Genomic DNA, 24,166 nt, shown 5'->3' with positions numbered 1-24,166 from the left:
TCCCTTTACCACATGGTGCCCTGCTCATCACTGTTGATGCCACCTCCCTGTACACTAACATTCCTAATGCCCATGGTCTTACGCTGTCGAACACTACCTTTCCAGATGCCCTATGGATTTCAAACCAACAACCTCCTTCCTAGTCGCCATGACCAATTATATCATCACCTACAATTATTTCTCCTTTGAAGGCATTACCTACAAACAAATCCGTGGTATGGCTATGGGCACCTGCATGGCACCATGCTATGCTAACCTATTCGTGGGCCATCTAGAGGAATCATTCCTAAAAACCCAGAATCCTAAACCACTCACCTGGTTCAGATTCATTGGTGACATCTTTGCTATCTGGAATGAAGGTGAGGACACCCTGTCCACATTCCTCCAGAACCTCAACTTCTCCCTCATTTGCTCCACCTGGTCCTACTCACCCCAACAAGTCACCTTCCTAGGTGTTAACCACCACTTCAGAGATGGCTACATCAGTACCTCCATCCATATCAAACCTACTAACCACCAGCAATACCTCCACTTTGACAGCTGCTACCCATTCCATACCAGGATGTCCCTTCTGTACAGCTTAGCCACCCGTAGTCGCCGCATGTGCAGTGATGAGCAGTCCCTCTCAAAATATACCGAGGGTCTCAATGAAGCCTTCACTGACCGCAATTATCCTCCCATCCTAGTACAAAAACAAATCTCCCGTGCCTTATCTTTCTAGTCGTCCACCACCTCCTAAAGTTCCACAGTCCGGCCACAGAGGAGCATTCCCCTTGTAACTCAGTACCATCTGGGACTGAAGCAACTGAATTACATTCTCCGTCAGGGCTTCGATTACCTCTTGTCATGCCCTGAAATAAGAAATGTCCTGCCGACTATCCTTCCCACCCCTGCTACCGTGGTATTCCACCGTCCACCAAACCTACACAATATACTCATCCATCCTTACACAACCCCTTCTCCCAATCCCTTACCTCATGGCTCATACCCCTGTAATAGACCTAGATGCAAGACCTGTCCCATACATCCTTCTACCACCAGCTACTCCAGTCCGGTCACTAACACCACTTATCCCATCAAAGGCAGGGCTACCTGAGAAACCAGTCATGTGATTTACAAGCTAAGCTGCAACCTCTGTGCTGCATTCTATGTAGGCATGACAATAAATAAGCTGTCTGTCTGCATGAATGGCCACCGACAAACTGTGGCTAAGAAACAAGTGGACCACGCTGTTGCTGAACACGCTGCCAAACATGATATCCCTCACCTTAATGACTGCTTCACAGCCTGTGCCATATGGATCCTTCCCACCAACACCAGATTTTCTGAATTGCGCTGGTGGGGACTTTCCTTGCAATACATCCTATGTTCCCATAACCCTCCTGGCCTCATCCTTCGTTAGTCACTGACCTCACCCATCCAGCCCCCTCCCTGTTCCCATTCCAGCACTACACAGGCATCATTTCACCGCCACACCAGTCTTTTAATTTCTTTTTATTTCCTCCTTTCTGCTACTTACCCCCTCCCCCCTCTGCACCTTCTCTCCTGCCCTCCGTCTAAACTTCAACACTTCACTGTCTGCCACTCCCACCATACTATACTACCCCCTCTCTGCCCCAGCCTCCTCCTTACCCCCACCCAGTTGCACTCCCATCATGCACTGGTGCTGCTGCTTGCAGTGTAGTTTCAGCTCTCTGAGACTGAAGACGTGTGTGCAAGCTGCGTTTGCATTGAGTATGTGTATGTGCGTGTGTGTATGTGTGTCTACTGCTGACAAAGGCCTTAATGACCGAAAGATATAATTGTGTGAATGTTTTTGTTGTGCCTAGCCCAACTCAGCATCTCCACTATATGGTGAGTAGCAACTTTCCTTCTCTGGTATTGTTACATTCCATCCTGGATTTTCCATTGTTGGATTTTCGTATTTATGTCAACTATATATAACCAAGTAAATAAGGAGAAAAGGTGCTACTTTGAAAAAGAGGTGCTACTTACTCTGTTATATTAAATAGCTTCTGTTTATGGCCTAATGATAGTTTAATATTTACCTGATTATAAATCAGTATTCTTTAAATAACTACATACTTGTGTACATATGGTGACCATGAAAGGCAGACCATACCACTGATGATAGTTGTCCCATGAAGTGTCATGCTGTTGTTTAAAGGCTCAGCACCACACATGGTGTTTGCTGGTTGTCACGCTGCTCACTCAAACTACCTCTCAGACTGGTCTATAGACAACAATTCCTGTGTTACCTGAACAGTATTTATGGATATTATTTGAACTGAATGGAGACATAGTCTTGACTATTTGCCATGAACTGATTTAGTCTTTCACTTTGGCATGGTAACTGTGTCTGCTTCATGTTGGAAAGGAGGCCAGTTTTGAACCATTCTGAGCATTCCTCACTACAACACCCCCTGCATCCAATGACATAGTTGCAGAACGGGGTCTGGAACAGTTTCCAGAAGAGTGGGTATCCATAGGAAGTTTAAAAGGCAAGACTCTGAATGCATTTCACGTTACAGAGCACAATCGAGCACACCCGGGGGTCAGAGAGTAGGATGATCATCCTGACTGCTTGATGTTGTTCAGCATCAGAACAGAATCTGAAAATCAACAGGATAAAGAGAAAAGGAAAGACATGAAGCTTTGCAATGCTAACACATGATACCTTCATCACACTTTCCACTGGTCACTTAGATGTGGCATACGGAGACTTGACAGGCTAAAAGTACTGGTACATTTGTATGAGAGTGAAAATTCAAGTACTTTTTTTTTTACGTTAACAATAAAAATTTCTAGTACCCCTTAGACTGGAGGCAGCATGCATGCACTTCCTCCTTCTGCAGAACACATTTGTATAGGTGTTGAGTGGTCACTTCTACAGGAGACGGGTTGCCCGAGTGGGAACTTAAAACTTACAAGTAACATAGGCCATTGGTGACGTGGGCACCAAGTGGATTTACAAAAAAATATTACAAAATAAATGATTTTTACTAAAAGAAATGCGCCATTTTAACTGGACTTGGAACTTCTCAGTGATGTAGCTACAGGAGATAGGCATACAATGGCCACAGAGCTCCGAAGGGTGACACAGCTGTATGGTGAAAGCAGCACCTCATGTAGGAGGTGGGTAGCTCAGCCAGCAGGTACACTTGTACCTCTGTGACACTCATAAAACTAATATTAACCTAGAGCCACAGGGAGGTTTTACACAATGTCATGACCTTACATGCTAAGTGAAAATTTTACAAGATTTCTTAGCACATAAGATTCTATAAAAGATTCAACTTGAGTTAAAATTATCCTAGAGATAAGTCCCTTTTATAGGTACAGTTTTTGATGAGACAAGAACTTAACTTACAATTTACATGATGCTAATTAATTTTACATAAAAAATAAAATGTAGTGAAAGGCCTTTCACACATCTGAAACTTGTTAAATCTTAATGACCTACTCTGTTACACAAAGCACAGAACATTTCTCCAATACTTGTGAGCACATACCAATTTGGAACTTGGAGAAGCTCTTTACCGTAAAACCTCTTTCATGATATATTCTACCTTGATAATCCTTCAATATGACAGTGACTAAAACTTAAGTTAATGTAAAACTGTTTTACTCAGCAAAAAAGCTATACTCCAGGTCTAAACAAACAAAATTTCTGACAGTATCTCAACAGGCGTACACTAAATTAATAGGCATAATCCTAATAGCTACATGATGCATCACAGTTTGGGCAGTGATGTTCAAAAATGAATGTTGCTTTCAGGCAAAATTCTACATACAGCATAACCCAGAAAAATACCTTTCTACATGTGTTTAGTCTTTACTGCACTAAGGATTATATTTCTCATGGAACTACTACAATGGCAGTTGTGATCCTTATGAGAATAATAACATTCACTATGGTTTTACTGAAACACTACGATAAGTCATTGGCACCATCATGCTACCATTACACAGAAACAGGGGAGAAGAGCAAGAGGGGCAGCTATGGATGCCAGGCTTGGTACATTGTGGGTTCTCTCTGAGAAAAAGTACGGGTGATGAGGAGCCAGTGGCAAGTGCCAGGTAAAGCCACCTTGCCAGCAAGCAATGCAAGATGCTACATCGATCTCCCCCCCCCCCCCCCCCCCGCCATCCCTTTGGAGAAAAGAGAGCCACTTGTATGAATATCAAGAGCTCAGATGGAAACCCAGTTCTAAGCAAAGAAGGGAAAGCAGAAAGGTGGAAGGAGTTTATAGAGGGTCTATACAAGGGCGATGTACTTGAGGAAAATATTATGGAAATGGAAGAGGATGGAGATGAAGATGAAATGGGAGATACGATACTGCATGAAGAGTTTGACAGAGCACTGAAAGACCTAAGTTCGAAACAAGGCCCCGGGAGTAGACAACATTCCATTGGAACTACTGACGGCCTTGGGAGAGCCAGTCCTGACAAAACTCTACCATCTGGTGAGCAAGATGTATGAGACAGGCGAAATACCCTCAGACTTCAAAAAGAATATAATAATTCCAATCCCAAAGAAAGCAGGTGTTGAAAGATGTGAAAATCACCGAACTATCAGTTTAATAAGTCACAGCTGCAAAATACTAACGTGAATTCTTTACAGACGAATGGAAAAATTTGTAGAAGCTGACCTCGGCAAAGATCAGTTTGGATTCCGCAGAAATGTTGGAATACGTGAGGCGATACTGACCCTATGACTTATCTTAGAAAATAGATTAAGGAAAGGTAAACCTACATTTCTAGCATTTGTAGACTTAGAGAAAGCTTTTGACAATGTTGGCTGGAATACTCTCTTTCAAACTCTAAAGGTGGCAGGGGTAAAATACAGGAGAGCAAAAGGCTATTTACAATTTGTACAGAAACCAGATGGCAATTATAAGAGTTGAGGGGCATGAAAGGGAAGCAGTGGTTGGGAAGGGAGTGAGACAGGGTTGTAGCATCTCCCCGATGTTATTCAATCTGTATATTGAGCAAGCAGTAAAGGAAACAAAAGAAAAATGTGGAGTAGGTATTAAAATCCATGGAGAAGAAATGAAAACTTTGAGGTTCGCCGATGACATTGTAATTCTGTCAGAGACAGCAGAGGACTTAAAAGAGCAGTTGAGCGGATTGGACAATGTCTTGAAAGTAGGATATAAGGTGAACATCAACAAAAGCAAAACGAGGATAATGGAATGTAGTCGAGTTAACTCTGGCGATGCTGAGGGAATTAGATTAGGAAATGAGACACTTAAAGTAGTAAAGGAGTTTTGCTATTTGGGGAGCAAAATAACTGATGATGATCGAAGTAGAGAGGATATAAAATGTAGACTGGCAATGACAAGGAAAGCGTTTCTGAAGAAGAGAAATTTGTTAACATCGAGTATAAATTTAAGTATCAGGAAGTTGTTTCTGAAAGTATTTGTATGGAGTGTTGTATGGAAGTGAAACATGGACGATAAATAGTTTGGACAAGAAGAGAATAGAAGCTTTCGAAATGTGGTGCTACAGAAGAATGCTGCAGATTATATGGGTAGATCACATAAGTAATGAGGAGGTATTGAATAGAATTGGGGAGAAGAGGAGTTTGTGGCACAACTTGACAAGAAGAAGGGACTCTTTCAGCACAGGGTTGATGATGTGAGCATCCAGGCTGTCCAGTGTGCATGAGATACGCCATCACCATTGAGTCAAGTTCCAATTTAATCGGAAAGGCAAGCATCAAAGTGCGAGATGCCACTTCAGCATTCTGAACAGAAATCTGCAGTACCTGCTGCAACTCATACTCATCTTTCATACTGCAACATGGCTTTTCCCAGTTTATTGAGCACAAGGCAAGAGATGCTATATGACACTGATGAAATCAGAACTGGTTATATAGTGGGCAAGAATTTACTAATATAGAGAATAAAAACACAATACAGACCTTTTAGGAAGATTTTTCAAAGGGCATGGTTACCTGCTTGTATCACAGTGATTTTTCTGCAAACTAAAAACATTGCATACGTGTTTCGAGTTTCCACATCACACTGAGAGATGAGCCCAGGATTCCACAGCAGATGGAATTCAAGTATTATGGGCAGTAGTATGGATATTGATGTCTCTAGTTCTGTGGTTTAATTTTCCCATGCCTTAAGGCCAAGATTTGCAAGGTCTGGGATGAGAAAGGGCCATGAGGTAGAGCGTGGTATAATTGTGTTTGAAGCAAAAGTTCTCTATGCAGGAAACAAGGGTTATTACTCCAACAACATGATCCATGGTTTTTCAGCAACAATAATTTTTTTAGGGAACTGAACTTAGTCTCTGGATATCAATCCATATCATTTCTTGGAGCATACCCCACACTGACGTGATGCTGAGAGTGGGAGTTTTTTGTCTTTTCACACCTTGGAAAGCACTATGATTGGCTTGGGGATTATCAACAAGAATACAGCTGGGAGCAGTGACAAATGACAATTATATCACTTTAACCAGTCAAAATGCAGACCACCGTTTCATTTTGAGCCATCAGTCTTCTGACTGGTTTGATGAAGCCCACTGTGATTTTTTCCCTTGTGTCAACCTCTTTGTCTTAGTGTTCCACTTGCATCCTACAACCTCAATTATTTGTTGGATGTGTTTTAGTCTCTGTTTTCCCCTACAGCTTATACTCTCTAAAGCTCCCTCTACTACCATGAAATTATTCCATGCTATCTTACCACAAGTCCTATCATCCTGTCCCTTGTTCTTGTCAATGTTTCTATACATTCTTTGCCTCAGCAATTCAGTGGACAACCTCCTCAACCCTTATCAGCTGACCCAATTTTCAACATTCTTCTATAGCACCACATCTCAAATGCTTTGATTCTCTTATTTTCTGGTTTTCCCAGTACACTCTGATAAATGTAAGTTAGCATTCGCAGTTGATGTAAGGTATGTAATCTGACTTCATCCCTCATGTTGTTGTTGTTGTGGTCTTCAGTCCTGAGACTGGTTGGATGCAGCTCTCCATGCTACTCTATCCTGTGCAAGCTTCTTCATCTCCCAGTACCTACTGCAGCCTACATCCTACTGAACCTGCTTAGTGTATTCTCTTCTCCTGGTCTCCCTCTACGATTTTTACCCTCCACGCTGCCCTCCAATACTAAATTTGTGATCCCTTGATGCCTCAGAACGTGTCCTACCAACTGATCCCTTCTTCTAGTCAAGTTGTACCACAAACTCCTCTTCTCCCCAATCCTATTCAATACCTCCTCGTTAGTTATGTGATCTACCCATCTAATCTTCAGCATTCTTCTGTAGCACCACATTTCGAAAGATTCTATTCTCTTCTTGTCCAAACTGTTTATTGCCCATGTTTCACTTCCATACATGGCTACGCTCCATACGAATACTTTCAGAAACGCCTTCCTGACACTTAAATCTATACTCAATGTTAACAAATTTCTCTTCTTCAGAAACGCTTTCCTTGCCATTGCCAGTCTACATTTTATATCCTCTCTACTTCGATCATCATCAGTTATTTTGCTCCCCAAATAGCAAAACTCCTTTACTACTTTAAGTGTCTCATTTCCTAATCTAATTCCCTCAGCATCACCAGAGTTAACTCGACTACATTCCATTATCCTCGTTTTGCTTTTGTTGATGTTCATCTTATATCCTACTTTCAAGACATTGTCCATTCCGCTCAACTGCTCTTCCAAGTCCTTTGCTGTCTCTGACAGAATTACAATGTCATCGGCGAACCTCAAAGTTTTCATTTCTTCTCCATGGATTTTAATGCCTACTCCACATTTTTCTTTTGTTTCCTTTACTGCTTGCTCAATATACAGATTGAATAACATCGGGGAGATGCTACAACCCTGTCTCACTCCCTTCCCGACCACTGCTTCCCTTTCATGCCCCTCAACTCTTATAATTGCCATCTGGTTTCTGTACCAATTGTAAATAGCCTTTTGCTCCCTGTATTTTACCCCTGCCACCTTTAGAGTTTGAAAGAGAGTATTCCAGTCAACATTGTCAAAAGCTTTCTCTAAGTCTACAAATGCTAGAAACATAGGTTTGCTTTTTCTTAGTCTAGCTTCTAAGATAAGTTGTAGGGTCAGTATTGCCTCACGCGTTCCCATATTTCTACAGAATCCAAACTGATCTTCCCCAAGGTCGGCTTCTACCAGTTTTTCCATTCATCTGTAAAGAATTCACGTTAGTATTTTGCAGCCGTGACTTATTAAACTGATAGTTCAGTAATTTTCACATCTGTCAATGCCTGCTTTCTTTGGGATTGGAATTGTTATATTCTTCTTGACGTCTGAGGGTATTTCGCCTGTCTCATACATTTGGCTCACCAAATGGTAGAGTTTTGTTAGGACTAGCTTTCCCAAGGCCGTCAGCTGTTCTAATGGAATGTTGTCTACTCCTGGGGCCTTGTTTCGACTCAGGTCTTTCAGTGCTCCTTCAAACTCTTCACGCAGTATCGTATCTCCCATTTCATTTTCATCTACATTCTCTTCCCTTTCTATAACATTGCCCTCAAGTACATCGTCCTTGTATAGTGCCTCTATATACTCCTTCCACCTTTCTGCTTTCCCTTCTTTGCTTAGAACTGGGTTTCCATCTGAGCTCTTGATATTCATACAAGTGGTTCTCTTTTCTCCAAAGGTCTCTTAAATTTCCTGTAGGCAGTATCTATCTTACCCCTAGTGAGATAAGCCTCTACATCCTTTCATTCGTCCTCTAGCCATCCCTGCTTAGCCATTTTGCACCTCCTGTTGACCTCATTTTTGAGACGTTTGTATTCCTTTTCGCCTGCTTCATTTACTGCATTTTTGTATTTTCTCCTTTCATCAATTAAATTCAATATTTCTTCTGTTACCTAAGGGTTTCTACTAGCCCTCGTCTTTTTACCTACTTGATCCTCTGCTGCCTTCACTATTTCATCCCTCAGAGCTACCCATCTTTCTTCTACTGTATTTCTTTCCCCAATTCCTATCAATTGTTCCCTTATGCTCTCCCTGAAACTCTGTACAGCTGCTGGTCCTTTCAGTTTATCCAGGTCCAATCTCCTTAAATTGCTACCTTTTTGCAGTTTCTTCAGTTTTAATCTACAGTTCATAACCAACAGATTGTGGTCAGAGTCCACATCTGCCCCTGGAAATGTCCTACAATTTAAAACCTGGTTCCTAACTCTCTGTCTTACCATTATATAAGCTATCTGAAACCTGTCAGTATCTCCAGGCTTCTTTCATGTATACAACCTTCTTTTTATGATTCTTGAACCAAGTGAAAGCTATGATTAAGTTATGCTCTGTGCAAAATTCTACCAGGCGGCTTCCTCTTTCATTTCTTCCCCCCAATCCATATTCACCTACTATGTTTCCTTCTCTCCGTTTTCCTACTATCGAATGCCAGTCACCCATGACTATTAAATTTTCGTCTCCATTCACTACCTTCTTTTATAACATCATACATTTCTTCAATTTCTTCATCATCTGCAGAGCTAGTTGGCATATAGACTTGTACCGCTGTGGTAGGCATGGGCTTCATGTCTATCTTGGCCACAATAATGCGTTCACTATGTTGTTTGTAGTAGCTTACCCAAACTCCTATTTTTTTATTCATTATTAAACCTACTCCTGAATTACCCCTATTTGATTTTGTATTTATAACCCTGTATTCACCTGACCAAAAGTCTAGTTCCTCCTGCCGCCAAACTTCGCTAATTCCCACTATATCTAATTTCAACCTATCCATTTCCCTTTTTAAATTTTCTAACCTACCTACCCGATTAAGGGATCTGACATTCCACGCTCCAATCCGTAGAACGCCAATTTTCTTTCTCCTGATAACGACGTCCTCTTGAGTAGTCCCCACCCGGAGATCCGAATGGGGGACTATTTTACCTCCGGAATATTTTACCCATGAGGACGCCATCATCATTTAACCATACAGTAAAGTTGCATGCCCTCGGGAAAAATTATGTTACAAGGCCAGATCAGTCAATCATCCAGACTGTTGCCCTGCAACTACTGAAAAGGCTGCTGCCTCTCTTCAGGAAGCACACGTTTGTCTGGTCTCTCAACAGATACCCCTCCATTGTGGTTGCACCTACGGTACAGCTATCTGTGTCGCTGAGGCAAGCAAGGAGATTGGACCTGGATAAACTGAAAGGACCAGCGGCTGTACAGAGTTTCAGGGAGAGCATAAGGGAAAAATTGACAGGAATCGGGGAAAGAAATACAGTAGAAGAAAGATGGGTAGCTCTGAGGGATGAAATAGTGAAGGCAGCAGAGGATCAAGTAGGTAAAAAGACGAGGGCTAGTAGAAACCCTTAGGTAACAGAAGAAATATTGAATTTAATTGATGAAAGGAGAAAATACAAAAGTGCAGTAAATGAAGCAGGCGAAAAGGAATACAAACGTCTCAAAAATGAGGTCAACAGGAGGTGCAAAATGGCTAAGCAGGGATGGCTAGAGGACGAATGAAAGGATGTAGAGGCTTATCTCACTAGGGGTAAGATAGATACTGCCTACAGGAAATTTAAGAGACCTTTGGAGAAAAGAGAACCACTTGTATGAATATCAAGAGCTCAGATGGAAACCCAGTTCTAAGCAAAGAAGGGAAAGCAGAAAGGTGGAAGGAGTATATAGAGGCACTATACAAGGACGATGTACTTGAGGGCAATGTTATAGAAAGGGAAGAGAATGTAGATGAAAATGAAATGGGAGATACGATACTGCGTGAAGAGTTTGAAGGAGCACTGAAAGACCTGAGTCGAAACAAGGCCCCAGGAGTAGACAACATTCCATTAGAACAGCTGACGGCCTTGGGAAAGCTAGTCCTAACAAAACTCTACCATTTGGTGAGCCAAATGTATGAGACAGGCGAAATACCCTCAGACGTCAAGAAGAATATAACAATTCCAATCCCAAAGAAAGCAGGCATTGACAGATGTGAAAATTACTGAACTATCAGTTTAATAAGTCACGGCTGCAAAATACTAACGTGAATTCTTTACAGATGAATGGAAAAACTGGTAGAAGCCGACCTTGGGGAAGATCAGTTTGGATTCTGTAGAAATATGGGAACGCGTGAGGCAATACTGACCCTACAACTTATCTTAGAAGCTAGACTAAGAAAAAGCAAACCTATGTTTCTAGCATTTGTAGACTTAGAGAAAGCTTTTGACAATGTTGACTGGAATACTCTCTTTCAAACTCTAAAGGTGGCAGGGGTAAAATACAGGGAGCAAAAGGCTATTTACAATTGGTACAGAAACCAGATGGCAATTATAAGAGTTGAGGGGCATGAAAGGGAAGCAGTGGTCGGGAAGGGAGTGAGACAGGGTTGTAGCATCTCCCCGATGTTATTCAATCTGTATATTGAGCAAGCAGTAAAGGAAACAAAAGAAAAATGTGGAGTAGGCATTAAAATCCATGGAGAAGAAATGAAAACTTTGAGGTTCGCCGATGACATTGTAATTCTGTCAGAGACAGCAAAGGACTTGGAAGAGCAGTTGAGCGGAATGGACAATGTCTTGAAAGTAGGATATAAGATGAACATCAACAAAAGCAAAACGAGGATAATGGAATGTAGTCGAGTTAACTCTGGTGATGCTGAGGGAATTAGATTAGGAAATGAGACACTTAAAGTAGTAAAGGAGTTTTGCTATTTGGGGAGCAAAATAACTGATGATGATCGAAGTAGAGAGGATATAAAATGTAGACTGGCAATGGCAAGGAAAGCGTTTCTGAAGAAGAGAAATTTGTTAACATCGAGTATAAATTTAAGTATCAGGAAGTCGTTTCTGAAAGTATTTGTATGGAGTGTTGTATGGAAGTGAAACATGGACGATAAATAGTTTGGACAAGAAGAGAATAGAAGCTTTCGAAATGTGGTGCTACAGAAGAATGCTGAAGATTATATGGGTAGATCACATAAGTAATGAGGAGGTATTGAATAGAATTGGGGAGAAGAGGAGTTTGTGGCACAACTTGACAAGAAGAAGGGACCGGTTGGTAGGACATGTTCTGAGGCATCAAGGGATCACAAATTTTGCATTGGAGGGCAGTGTGGAGTGTAAAAATCATAGAGTGAGACCAAGAGATGAATACACTAAGTAGATTCAGAAGGATGTAGGTTGCAGTAAGTACTGGGAGATGAAGAAGCTTGCACAAGATAGAGTAGCATGGTGAGCTGCATCAAACCAGTCTCAGGACTGAAGACAACAACAACAACAATCCCTTTAACATCTTGCTGTAGCTTCTCCAATTTGAAGAGAGAGCCTATCTTATGTCTGCACAGAACTTCATAAGGAGTGTTCTCTGCTGACTCGTGTATTCAGTTGTTACAGGCAGACACAATGTACAGCATGTACTTATCCCAATCATTATGAGCTTCATTAATGCAATAAGAAAGCACTTTAGTGACAGTCTTGTGAACACACACAACTCCCCCATTTGGCCTGGGGTGGAAAGGTGTTGTCAGCTCACAGGATTGTACAAATAAAAAAGAGATAAAATTTGTCTCTATATCTGTCATATTGTGTCAGGGCTTTCAAAAGGCAAGACAAAGAATGTAACAAAAGCTTTAGCTACCATCTACTCTATCATATCAGCAATCAGTACCAAGACAAGGTATGTGAGAAGTGATCAATGATTGATATATATATTTGTTTTCCTGTTATATTTGTGGAAGTGGTCCCAACATGTCCAAGGCTACAAATTCAAAAAGTTTGAAGGCCTCAGGTAGTGTTTTCAATGGAATTTTAGGCTCAGTTTATTGTGCTCACTGTGCACAAGGAATGCAAGTGTGGGTGTAGTCCTCAATATTGCATTATCACCACTTCCACCAATGAATTGTCACTATCCATGTATTTTTTGCCTGCTTTTTACTATGGCAAGACTGAATGCTGTCATGACTCTGTGCAATAATGTGGCAGTGGAGTACTTTCAGAATCACTAACCAATTTCCTCATGAGGTTTTACGGTATTAAATGCCTTCTCCTGGCACAAATTCCAGAAGAGTAGCAATTTGTTGACATTCTGCATATTGTTCCTGCACCTCCTGCAATCTGGCAATAAGTACCTCATCTGCTTGCAACAGGCAAATTTTCTGGCTCAGCATGTTAGTATTGTGGTGCATCTTCCCAGGAATATGGCAGACCTCATAAAAATATTTGCTCAGCTTTAAATCCCATTGTGTTTCGCTTGACTCTAAATCCCACTGTGCGAGTCAAATAGTTGTGTCTTTTAAATTTTAGAGCCACAATAAGGCAGCATGTTGAGTGACTGCGGTGAATGCCTATCGTAGAGTTGGGACGTAAAATAGTTCACACTGAATACCTGAGCCATCAAGTCTTTCTCAGCTGTATTATAATTAATTTTGGTTTTGTTGAGATGATAGGATGCCTAACCAATTGGTTTCTCTACACGATCTTGCTCCTGGATTAAAACAAAACCCATGGTGTAATCACTAGTGCCACAGGAGAGGATAAATGGTTTTGCAAAATCCAGATAAATTAAGAGGCAGGATTTAGTCAGATTATCTTTAATTTGTTTCATCCCCATTTCAAATTCTGAGGTCTTTTTGGAAGAGTTGCCACCTGTTTCAATGGTTTTGTTAAAGGTTCCTTGACAGTGGTGTAACAATGCACAAAGTTAATAAGACCAAGAAATGACTGCAGCTCTGTCACTTTCTTGGGAAGGGGAATTATCAACTGCCTCCATGAGGTGTGGAACTTATAATGTGGCCCAGATATTGGACCTTAGACTCCACAAGAGAATGCTTCTCCAATTTACTCCAATTTTCTTTTGAAGATGACACCTTGTGAGTATGAAAGTTTGCTTATTAGTTGTTCGGTATATTCCACTACTGTCCACAAAAAGACAATGATATTATCAAAATTTACCCATCATATAGTGGGTTTCAATGCACACAATAATAAATCTGCAAACCATGGAAAATTGGTGGGTGCATTTCTCAGACCAAAAGGCATTCTAAGGAACTCATATAGTCCAGAAGACACTGCAAATGCCATCTTAGGTCTGTCCTGAGGCTGGAATTTGGTGGTAGTCTGATGTCATGTCTAGGATGGTTAAAATTTTTGCAATTTCCCAGTCAATTGATGTTTTATCAATGTGTGGTAGCAAATATGTATCAGAGCTAGGTATATGAGTCACAGCTCACATTTCTCACTATTAATGTTTTTGTTCAGTATGGTAACAACAGAGGACACCAACTAACTGCTATTGGATGTTACCCCCATGACCAGTGTAAATAGTATAGAATTCGGTAGGGTTTTTATACTACTGGCTGTGCATTATCTGCCAGAATTTCATGCTGTGTTAAATCTGTGGCCAGTAAATATTGTCTTACCTCAAACAGCCCTATGAAGTCCTCCCATATGGGATAAAGCTAGTTTCTGCCCAGTTCTGACAAATGTATTAAATTTTCTTTCAACTTGTTTTTCAGGGCTGGCATGACTGCATATAAGTAATATCTGGAACACAGTTCATGCATCTGCTGATAGCTGGTGCTGCAGTCTTGGAGCTAGAATCACTGAATCCTAGATGGTGCTAGAGGGAAATTAAAAATTTCAAAATGACGCTGATGAAATTAAAAATTGCAAGAAGACAGTGGTGTGAAATTTAAGAAAGTGAAATGGTGGAACTAACCCTGAGATGCAAGCAGAAATTAAATATATTAAAAATTTAAAAAAAAAAGTATTCAAGATGATGGAACTAGCTCGCTTATGCTAGACACTATTATGATAGTACATTAAAAATACTTGAATGATCTGAAGATTGTGTCCTTTTCAAAAATAACTGAACAATCTGAATTTTTTGTATCATGCTCCAAAATATCAGAATGATCTGTTTTTTGTGCCATATTTGTAAATATGCAAACAATCTAAAACTTGTACAATGTTCAAAAGTACTCAAATAATCTGAATTTTTTGTGTCATGTTTGAACACATCTGAACAATCAGAGTTTTTTGCTCCATGTTCAAAAGAATCTGAACCAACTGAATTACACTCCTGGAAATGGAAAAAAGAACACATTGACACCGGTGTGTCAGACCCACCATACTTGCTCCGGACACTGCGAGAGGGCTGTACAAGCAATGATCACACGCACGGCACAGCGGACACACCAGGAACCGCGGTGTTGGCCGTCGAATGGCGCTACCTGCGCAGCATTTGTGCACCGCCGCCGTCAGTGTCAGCCAGTTTGCCGTGGCATACGGAGCTCCATCGCAGTCTTTAACACTGGTAGCATGCCGCAACAGCGTGGACGTGAACCGTATGTGCAGTTAACGGACTTCGAACGAGGGCGTATAGTGGGCATGCGGGAGGCCCGGTGGACATACCGCCGAATTGCTCAACACGTGGAGCGTGAGGTGCCCACAGTACATCGATGTTGTCGCCAGTGGTCGGCGGAAGGTGCACGTGCCCGTCGACCTGGGACCGGACCGCAGCAACGCACGGATGCACGCCAAGACCGTAGGATCCTATGCAGTGCCGTAGGGGACCGCACCGCCACTTCCCAGCAAATTAGGGACACTGTTGCTCCTGGGGTATTGGCGAGGACCATTCGCAACCGTCTCCATGAAGCTGGGCTACGGTCCCGCACACCGTTAGGCCGTCTTCCGCTCACGCCCCAACATCGTGCAGCCCGCCTCCAGTGGTGTCGCGACAGGCGTGAATGGAGGGACGAATGGAGACGTGTCGTCTTCAGCGATGAGAGTCGCTTCTGCCTTGGTGCCAATGATGGTCGTATGCGTGTTTGGCGCCGTGCAGGTGAGCGCCACAATCAGGACTGCATACGACCGAGACACACAGGGCCAACACCCGGCATCATGGTGTGGGGAGCGATCTCCTACACTGGCCGTACACCACTGGTGATCGTCGAGGGGACACTAAATAGTGCACGGTACATCCAAACCGTCATCGAACCCATCGTTCTACCATTCCTAGACCGGCAAGGGAACTTGCTGTTCCAACAGGACAATGCACGTCCGCATGTATCCCGTGCCACCCAATGTGCTCTAGAAGGTGTAAGTCAACTACCCTGGCCAGCAAGATCTCCGGATCTGTCCCCCATTGAGCATGTTTGGGACTGGATGAAGCGTCGTCTCACGCGGTCTGCACGTCCAGCACGAACGCTGGTCCAACTGAGGCGCCAGGTGGAAATGGCATGGCAAGCCGTTCCACAGGACTACATCCAGAATCTCTACGATCGTCTCTATTGGAGAATAGCAGCCTGCATTGCTGCGAAAGGTGGATATACACTGTACTAGTGCTGACATTGTGCATGCTCTGTTGCCTGTGTCTATGTGCCTGTGGTTCTGTCAGTGTGATCATGTGATGTATCTGACCCCAGGAATGTGTCAATAAAGTTTCCCCTTCCTGGGACAATGAATTCACGGTGTTCTTATTTCAATTTCCAGGAGTGTATTTTTCAAAAAACTATGGGTTTTTTGCTTCACGTTCAATGTATCTGAACCACCTGAATTACTTATCAAAAAATGATGTAAACATTGCAACTAACAGTATTTACACATCTAAAATACGTAAGCTTCAGTTTCAGCAAAACACACACACACACACACACACACACACACACACACACACACACACACACACGGACAGAATTTTTATGCCATGAACTTACAGGTTAAACAGCACTTATGAATGCCCATAGTTCAATCTCTATACAATGCTCGTTGAAAGGCACAGTTTACTCTAAATTATATATTTCCACATCTAAAATGTTTTATGAAACACTTGATTCTTTTTAAGTGTTACAATGTTACTTCCATGTTTAAAAGTCTAAAAAAAATACACCAGTGGGACAAGCACACAATTTTCATGTCAAGTGCCATGATGTTATTACAACATACACACTCATATTCATCAAAATTGATGCTTAAAACATGACTGTGTGCTCTCAAATTACGAGGCCCCATGTTATTTCTATGTCTAAATTGTTACAAAACATGTCAAGCTAAAAAGTAGCATGATAAGCAGGCAGTTGACGTTTCAGTTTTAGCCCTTAATAAGGCTACATAGAAAAACATGACTAATCAAGCCAGTAACTGTGCTAAACAAATGTTGGCTAGTATACTATGATAAACAGGCAAGCAGTGATGGCTGAACAAACAGAAAGGCTGTCTGAATTACTGTCAGCTACTGGGTGAATGCAATCAATATTGACTATAACTTAGACTTTTATGAACTTTCAAATTACGTGTTACAATGCTGTTTATACATGCAAATTGTTCTATAACTGCACAAAACACATGTAGCTGAAAAGAACATGCTAAGCAGGTGTTGACACTTCCTCTTAGGTCTAAGTGAGGCTATGTTAAAAACAACATTGGAGATTACCATGACATTTACCAATTGGAATACACTGTCAAGGCTCTATAAAATATTTACAGACTGTATTTCCATAATCAACTATTAAATAATACCAAAACCTAACTGTAATGCCCCAAAACATGACATGTTACCAAACAATGTAGCCAGAGACAAATTAACTGACCCAGCAGTAGTTTAGGGAAGGAAGAAATTGTTTATATGAGATTTTTATTGCATTGTATCACTTAAACTACTTTTTTTCTATATGCATAAATATAAGTTATTAATGCTCTGAATACAAGATAAAACATGGCCAGAGACAATGGTGAACAAGGTTCCACATTGAGATAAGAAAGCTCATCCATGTTTCTTACAATACAATTAGAACTTTTTACCAAAATGAAAATCTATGATTTCTCAAAATATGTAACACTTCAAATACAAAAACACTTAAAGCACTGGCTCACATATAGGACTTAATGATAAAACTTACCAATTAAGCAGTACTTGTAGCTGACTCACATCTGGCATCTGTATCATACTTGATGAAGCACAATTGACCCTTAAATTAAATATTTACACTTCTAAATTGCCTTATTACTTATCAAAATAAACATGGCTTTCTTATTAGTACCGCTGATATAAGTTACAAATTAATTGGTGAACTTAATTCAGTGTTAGTACCACACATTAAAGAAATTAAAAATATTTTTAAAAAATTGTTCTATAGAGTGGTTTCATGATGATGATACAAATTTTCAGGGATCATGGAAAATGTAAATGTAACAATTTGAGATAAGTGACTTTGGTCCGAAAATGACTGAGTCAAAATTTGTAAATGAAAATCAGTCTGATGCCACTGACAGTGGAATACATGTTATGGTACTGCTGTTGCTAAGATTGCAAGGTAGGACACTTTCAGAAATGATAGTATCAACTAAAATAAGAAAAAAATATGTACTATACATGGTTTTAAAATGCACACCTAAAGATCTATGAGCACTTGTTCATCTTTGATACTGTGAAAAACATCACTTCTACTGAACTAATCACCCCAGCTCTTAATATATGCATTTCAAAGCCCATATTCACTGTACATTTTTTTCATGTTTTGGTCTCTACCAATTCCTCCAAAAGTATACGTCTAAGTAGATGAGACGTGTTTCACAGTATCAAAGATGAACAAATGCTCATAGCTGTTAAAGTAAACATTTTAGAGTGGATATTGACTAGCCTTTTTCTCTTGTTTTTGTCTGTATTATCACCTCTCAAAGTTACCTTCACTACAATCTTAGCAACAATCATACCGTTACATGTATTCCTCTGTCAAAGGTATCAAAATGATTTTCGCTTATAGCTTCTGACTCAGTCATCTCTGGACCATGTCCTTTACCTCAAATTGATACAATTACTGTTCTCCATCATTCCTGAAGGTTTGTAACCTGATGCATTTAGAAGGATGACAATTGAAATCCATGACTGACCATTCTGATTAGGTTTTCCACGATTTCCCTAAATTGCTTCAGGCAAATGCCAAGTTGATTCCTTTAAATGGGCACAGCCAATTTCCTTCCTGATCCTTCCCTAATACAAACTTATTCTCCATCTCTAATGACCTTGGTGTTGACAGGATATGAAACACCAATCTTCTAATCTCCACATATGTAACTTCATCACAGAATCACCCATGTAACATTCCAATCCAAAAATGGGCATTACTGATGATCTAACTTACAGCTTAAAGTGCATTTATTTACAACAATAGTTTGATCATTGAATTAAAGTAGACAGTTTTATTCCCACATTTAAATTTGCCAAAAACACATCTTAGTTCTGAAAAACTAATATCAAATTCAGTCAAACAAATTAATGAGCCTCATGTGATGGAGTATTAACTTAATTCTTCAGCACAAAACGTTTCCCATCTTTGCTGATAATGCAGACTTAGCTGACATGCAGTGTAGAGCACATGTCACATGTGGACAAGGTTCCACACATGGAGTGAAAAGTTTATCTTGAAATAACAATCTTTGCATATAAATAATTTTTTTTATCAAAATATGTAATTGTTTCGAGTACAGACACATCTAGGTTGCTTATCATAATAAGCCAGTACCTTTATGGACCTCAGATCACAAACAAAAATTAGAACTTTGCACCAAAATGAAAATCGTTATGTTTCTCAAAACATGTAATATTGTGAGTAAAAACATTTGAGGCACTACTCTCATAACTTAATTGTTTTGTAACAATAAAAAAATTCACATGGCTTGCATATTGGCACTTCTGATAAAATGTATATGTTAAACAGCACTTGTTACCAACTAAAGTTCGATATCTGTACCACACTTTGCAAGACACAGTGGACCCTCAAATTAAATACTTCCACACCTACCAAATTAAACAAGGTTTGCTTAATGGCATCACCGATATAAATCACAAATTAATTGGTGAGCTTAATTCGATGTTTGTATAATGCATTCAAGAAACTAAAAAGAAATAAAACTTTGTTCTATAACATTACAAAACAAACATGAGCATCACTGCTCATCTAACTTACAGCTTAAAATGCACTTTTTGATGAGAATAGTCAACCACTGTACCAAAGTAAACAATTTATTTATTTATTTGTCCTTGAGACCTTGTTGGTACATAGAATGTACATAAGATGTTGGATATCATTTAACACACTACTGTTTTTATCATTTTAATATCATTAATCTCTTATGGTTACACTGCTTATTGGTACATTATTTGTATTTGTTCAGTGGTTGCAATGTTACTATGGTTTCAGTGAGCAAGAGTGCAGGATTTTCAGTCACATGCCGCTGTAGGAATACTGTGGTTTCATATATATGAAGGCATGGTTGTGGGAGAAAGAGCGATTTGCAAGATTTTTCAGTGTTTGGAACCTTCTATGATTCTTATGATTCTTTTTTGAATTCTAAATAACTTCGTGGCATTTGGAGAAGCTCCCCAGAAAATGACTCCATACTTCAGCACTGATTGGACACTTGCATAGTACACCCTTTTTAGGCACTCTTTGCTATAGTAGCTTTCAAGCATCCTCATCATATAGCAGGATGTGTGCAAATTTTTTGCTGAGATTGTCAACATGAGTTCTTCACCTGATGTTATCCTGGATCCACAGTCCAAGAAACTTTGTCAACTCTATTTACAGCTTTGGTTGACAACTGGATGTTATTCCCATACCAAAATTTGTATTAAAAAATCATCTTATTTTGGCTAAAGCTGGTATCAAGATACCATGTGTGGCTATTCATAAGGGAACTCCTGCAACTATAAGTGTTTTCTCCCCTACCAAGCCATCTGTGCTGGTAGGGGCCACTTTATTTTGTGTGACCCCCACGTCTATCATGCAGTTGCACCTACAGTATGACTATCTGTATTGTTGAGGCTTGCAAGCCACACCACCATGGCACTGAAATGCAGATGGGATTTCTAGCAAATTTTCACCCAATAATTTACCACCATAATACCACAACTAAAAATAAATCATGTAGAGGCGATGCATCCCTATCTATGATTCAGGATAGCTCCTGTAGACAGTGTTTGGGTGAAAAAGTCTATAACAGGTTACCAGCAGACACCAAGCAGAAAACTGAAAATCCTCGAATATTCACAGGCAAAGTGTGTTACTTACTTCCTATTTCTTTGATAGTTTATTGGAATGTTTGGACTCAAGAGTGTAAAATCCATTTACCCATAACGTTTGTATTAAACAGGTTTTAACTTTGTTAGTTAATAGAGAGCTGATATTGTTCTTGGTAAAGTTACATAAATACTTTGTTTGAAGTATTATATAAAAACAGCAGCTGTATAGTTTAAAAGGAGGAACAGTCTTCTTTTATGAAGTAGCTGTTTTTCTGCTATATACTTATATAAAGTAATGGAGAAGTACTTTTCATAATTGTCAGTGTGAGCACATTACCACTAATCATAATTTGTTTTCAGAATACATTAAAGAAGTAGCATATGTTGGCTGCTTCTGCCTGTTAATGTGTAAACTGATTTGTTCCACATCCCAGAAGGTACTCTTTTGCGATAGCACTTGTGAAACATGAAGTGTTAATGAATGATGAGCAGCTGCTCCACCAACATGTTGTGACATTTTACTGCTACAATTCTGACAGGTTCAGCAGTTTTGCTATTTTCCTTCATACTCACCTTTGATTCTGCATAACTTGATTCTTCACTTTTATCAGATGTGTCAGGACAGACTGGTCCTCTGACTGTCAAATAGTCTCTGTTTTCAAACATCTGAAAAATTCTGGTTGTCAATTGCAATATAAAGTTGATGCAAGTGCAACATTTTTAACAATTCTCCAAAATATGAAATACTGCTAATGCTACTGGGTGTTGTAGTAGACAGTGTGTACCAATCTTTATTTTATTTTTTATTTCTGCCAAGCTCCTACTCATCATCATAATTATTATCATCTTCTTTTATCAGTATATTGTGACTCACTTAAGTTCCATTACCTCACAATCCTGGCCCCCACCACCCTAAATCCTCTCCTCTAGATTTCTCACTGATCCATATAGGATCTTATAGATATCATAATTAAATTTTCCTTGAGGCATTTAAGTCTCATCTTTATCAGTGATAATAATGGAAGCTTAATAAATGAATTAAAATTTGTACCACAGCCAGGACTTGAACCTGCCTAATAAGCAAGGAGACCCGGGTTCAAGTTCTGGCTGTGTCACAAATCTTAATTCATTTATTCAGCTTCCATCATTATCAAGATAGGATCAATAAGACTAACCGTCACCCCCATAGCAAAAGTATACATATGCTCATACATTTATGAAGTAATGTAGAAGTAATTTCCATAATTATCAGTGTGAGCACATTAGCACTAATCATGATTTATTTTTAGTAGTGAGTGCTTCTGCCTGTTAATGTATAAATTGACTTTTTCCACACCCCAGAAGGTACTCCTTTAAGATGGCATTTATAGAATGTGATGTGTAAATGAATGAATGAATGAATGAATGATGAATAGGTGTTCCACCAAAATATTACAATACTTAAGTGATACAATTCTGAGAGCTCCAGTAGTTTTGCTATTTTCCTTTGTACTCACCTTTGATTCTGCAGATGTTTTTTCTTCGCTTTCATCTGATGTGCTAGGACAGACTGGTCCTCTAGCTGTCAAGTAGTCTCTGTTTTCAAATACCTGCAAAATTCTAATCGTTAGGTGGAATGTACAGTTGGTACAAATGCTGCATTGTTAAGTGTTCTCCAATAGACTGAAACATAGCCAAGCCTCTTGGATTTTGTGTTGAATATCATAAACTGAATGTTTGCAGTTTTTCAATATGAGTGGTACTTGTCTTCATTATCAGATATTGATCTTATTTGATCCATTGCATATTTTGTTAGTATGATGGGTATAGGTTTCATAAATATCTGAATACGATGAGAAGTTTCTTGGTCCTAATACTGTGGACGGACACTCACTTCGACCTGCTTTGTAACATGTCAAAAAAAATGGTTCAAATGGCTCTGAGCACTATGGGACTTAACATCTGTGGTCATCAGTCCCCTAGAACTTAGAACTACTTAAACCTAACTAACCTAGGGACATCACACACATCCATGCCCGAGGCAGGATTCGAACCTGCGACCGAAGCGGTCACGCGGTTCCAGACTGAAGCGCCTAGAACCGCACGGCCACACCGGCTGGCATTGTAACATGTTCTACACACCTAAAAAGGCTCATCAGGCGAAAGTTTCTACAGATAATTTTCATATCAAAATAAGTAACAGATATCAAGTATTATCAGACAGTACTGTAGTACAAAAAGAGAAAGTCATTGCGAATTCTCGTGAATACCTTATGGCAAAAGGTCTCAATGAGAAACATTTAACACCTCTCTGGCAGCAAAAAAAAGTACTACTATATTATTATTAGAAAGAAATGTGATGATAAGGTCATTTAGGGCAATTAATAACGAAAATCTCATGATCTTCAACTCATTGACTGGAGTCCAATTTATAGAGCACTGAAAGTCAATGACAAATTCAACCTATTTATAAATGAATTAATGTGCCACTTTGAAGCTGTCTTCCCTCTAAGAACTGCAAAAGAACAAGTACCAGAGCCATACCAACAAACAGTGGCTCACAAAAGGAATAAAAACATCATGTAGGACTAAAAGACTGTTTTATGTTTCTCTCAGAAATAGAAATGATCCTGAAATAAGGGCTCATTATAAAAGGTACTGCAAGATATGCAAAAAGTATGTCCATAAAACCAGAAATACATCATTCTGGCAACAAAATAAAGACCATCTGGGGTATTATTAAAAGAGAAACTGGTAGTTACTCAAACAATGCAGAAAATATTGAAGTCAGACATAATGGGAATATCATTGATAAAGGTGAAAATGTTGCAGAAATTTTCAACAAGCATTTTTTGACTGCAGCGGATAAAATAGGTTGTAATGGTTCTATAAATGAGGCTCTGAATCTTTTACAAAGAAGTGGACTTAGTGCAACACCCCAGATTAGCATGCCTCCTGTCACTGTTGAGGAAATTAAGAAGATAATAAGGACCATGAAAAACAAAAACTCAACTAGTATTGATGGTATTTCCATCAAAGTGTTCAAACACACACACATCTTCATTTGTGAAGTCCTGTGCCACATCTTTAATGAATCACTGAGACTAGGAATTGTCCCTGATAGACTTAAATATGCAGTGGTGAAACCATTGTACAAGAAGGGTGACAGAAATGAAGTAACCAATTATCATCCTATTTCACTCTTAACTTGTTTCTCCAACATTCTTGAGAAA

General features: G+C 39.8%; 1 protein-coding gene across 1 annotated transcript in view; it reads right to left on the bottom strand.

Moving 5' to 3' along the window:
* The window catches only part of LOC126191542 (uncharacterized), a 62,715-nt gene that overhangs the window by 25,631 nt on the left and 12,918 nt on the right, over positions 1-24,166 (bottom strand). Inside the window, exons 4-5 of the mRNA XM_049932447.1 lie at positions 22,451-22,543; positions 21,528-21,620 (exon numbers count right to left, since the gene is read on the bottom strand). Of these exons, the coding sequence (XP_049788404.1) occupies positions 21,528-21,620; positions 22,451-22,543 (186 nt within the window). The remainder of the gene's footprint in view (positions 1-21,527; positions 21,621-22,450; positions 22,544-24,166) is intronic.

Source organism: Schistocerca cancellata, chromosome 6 (assembly GCF_023864275.1).
Source record: "Schistocerca cancellata isolate TAMUIC-IGC-003103 chromosome 6, iqSchCanc2.1, whole genome shotgun sequence".
In the NCBI taxonomy this organism is placed as follows: domain Eukaryota; kingdom Metazoa; phylum Arthropoda; class Insecta; order Orthoptera; family Acrididae; genus Schistocerca; species Schistocerca cancellata.
This window is presented reverse-complemented; position numbering and strand designations above follow the sequence as displayed.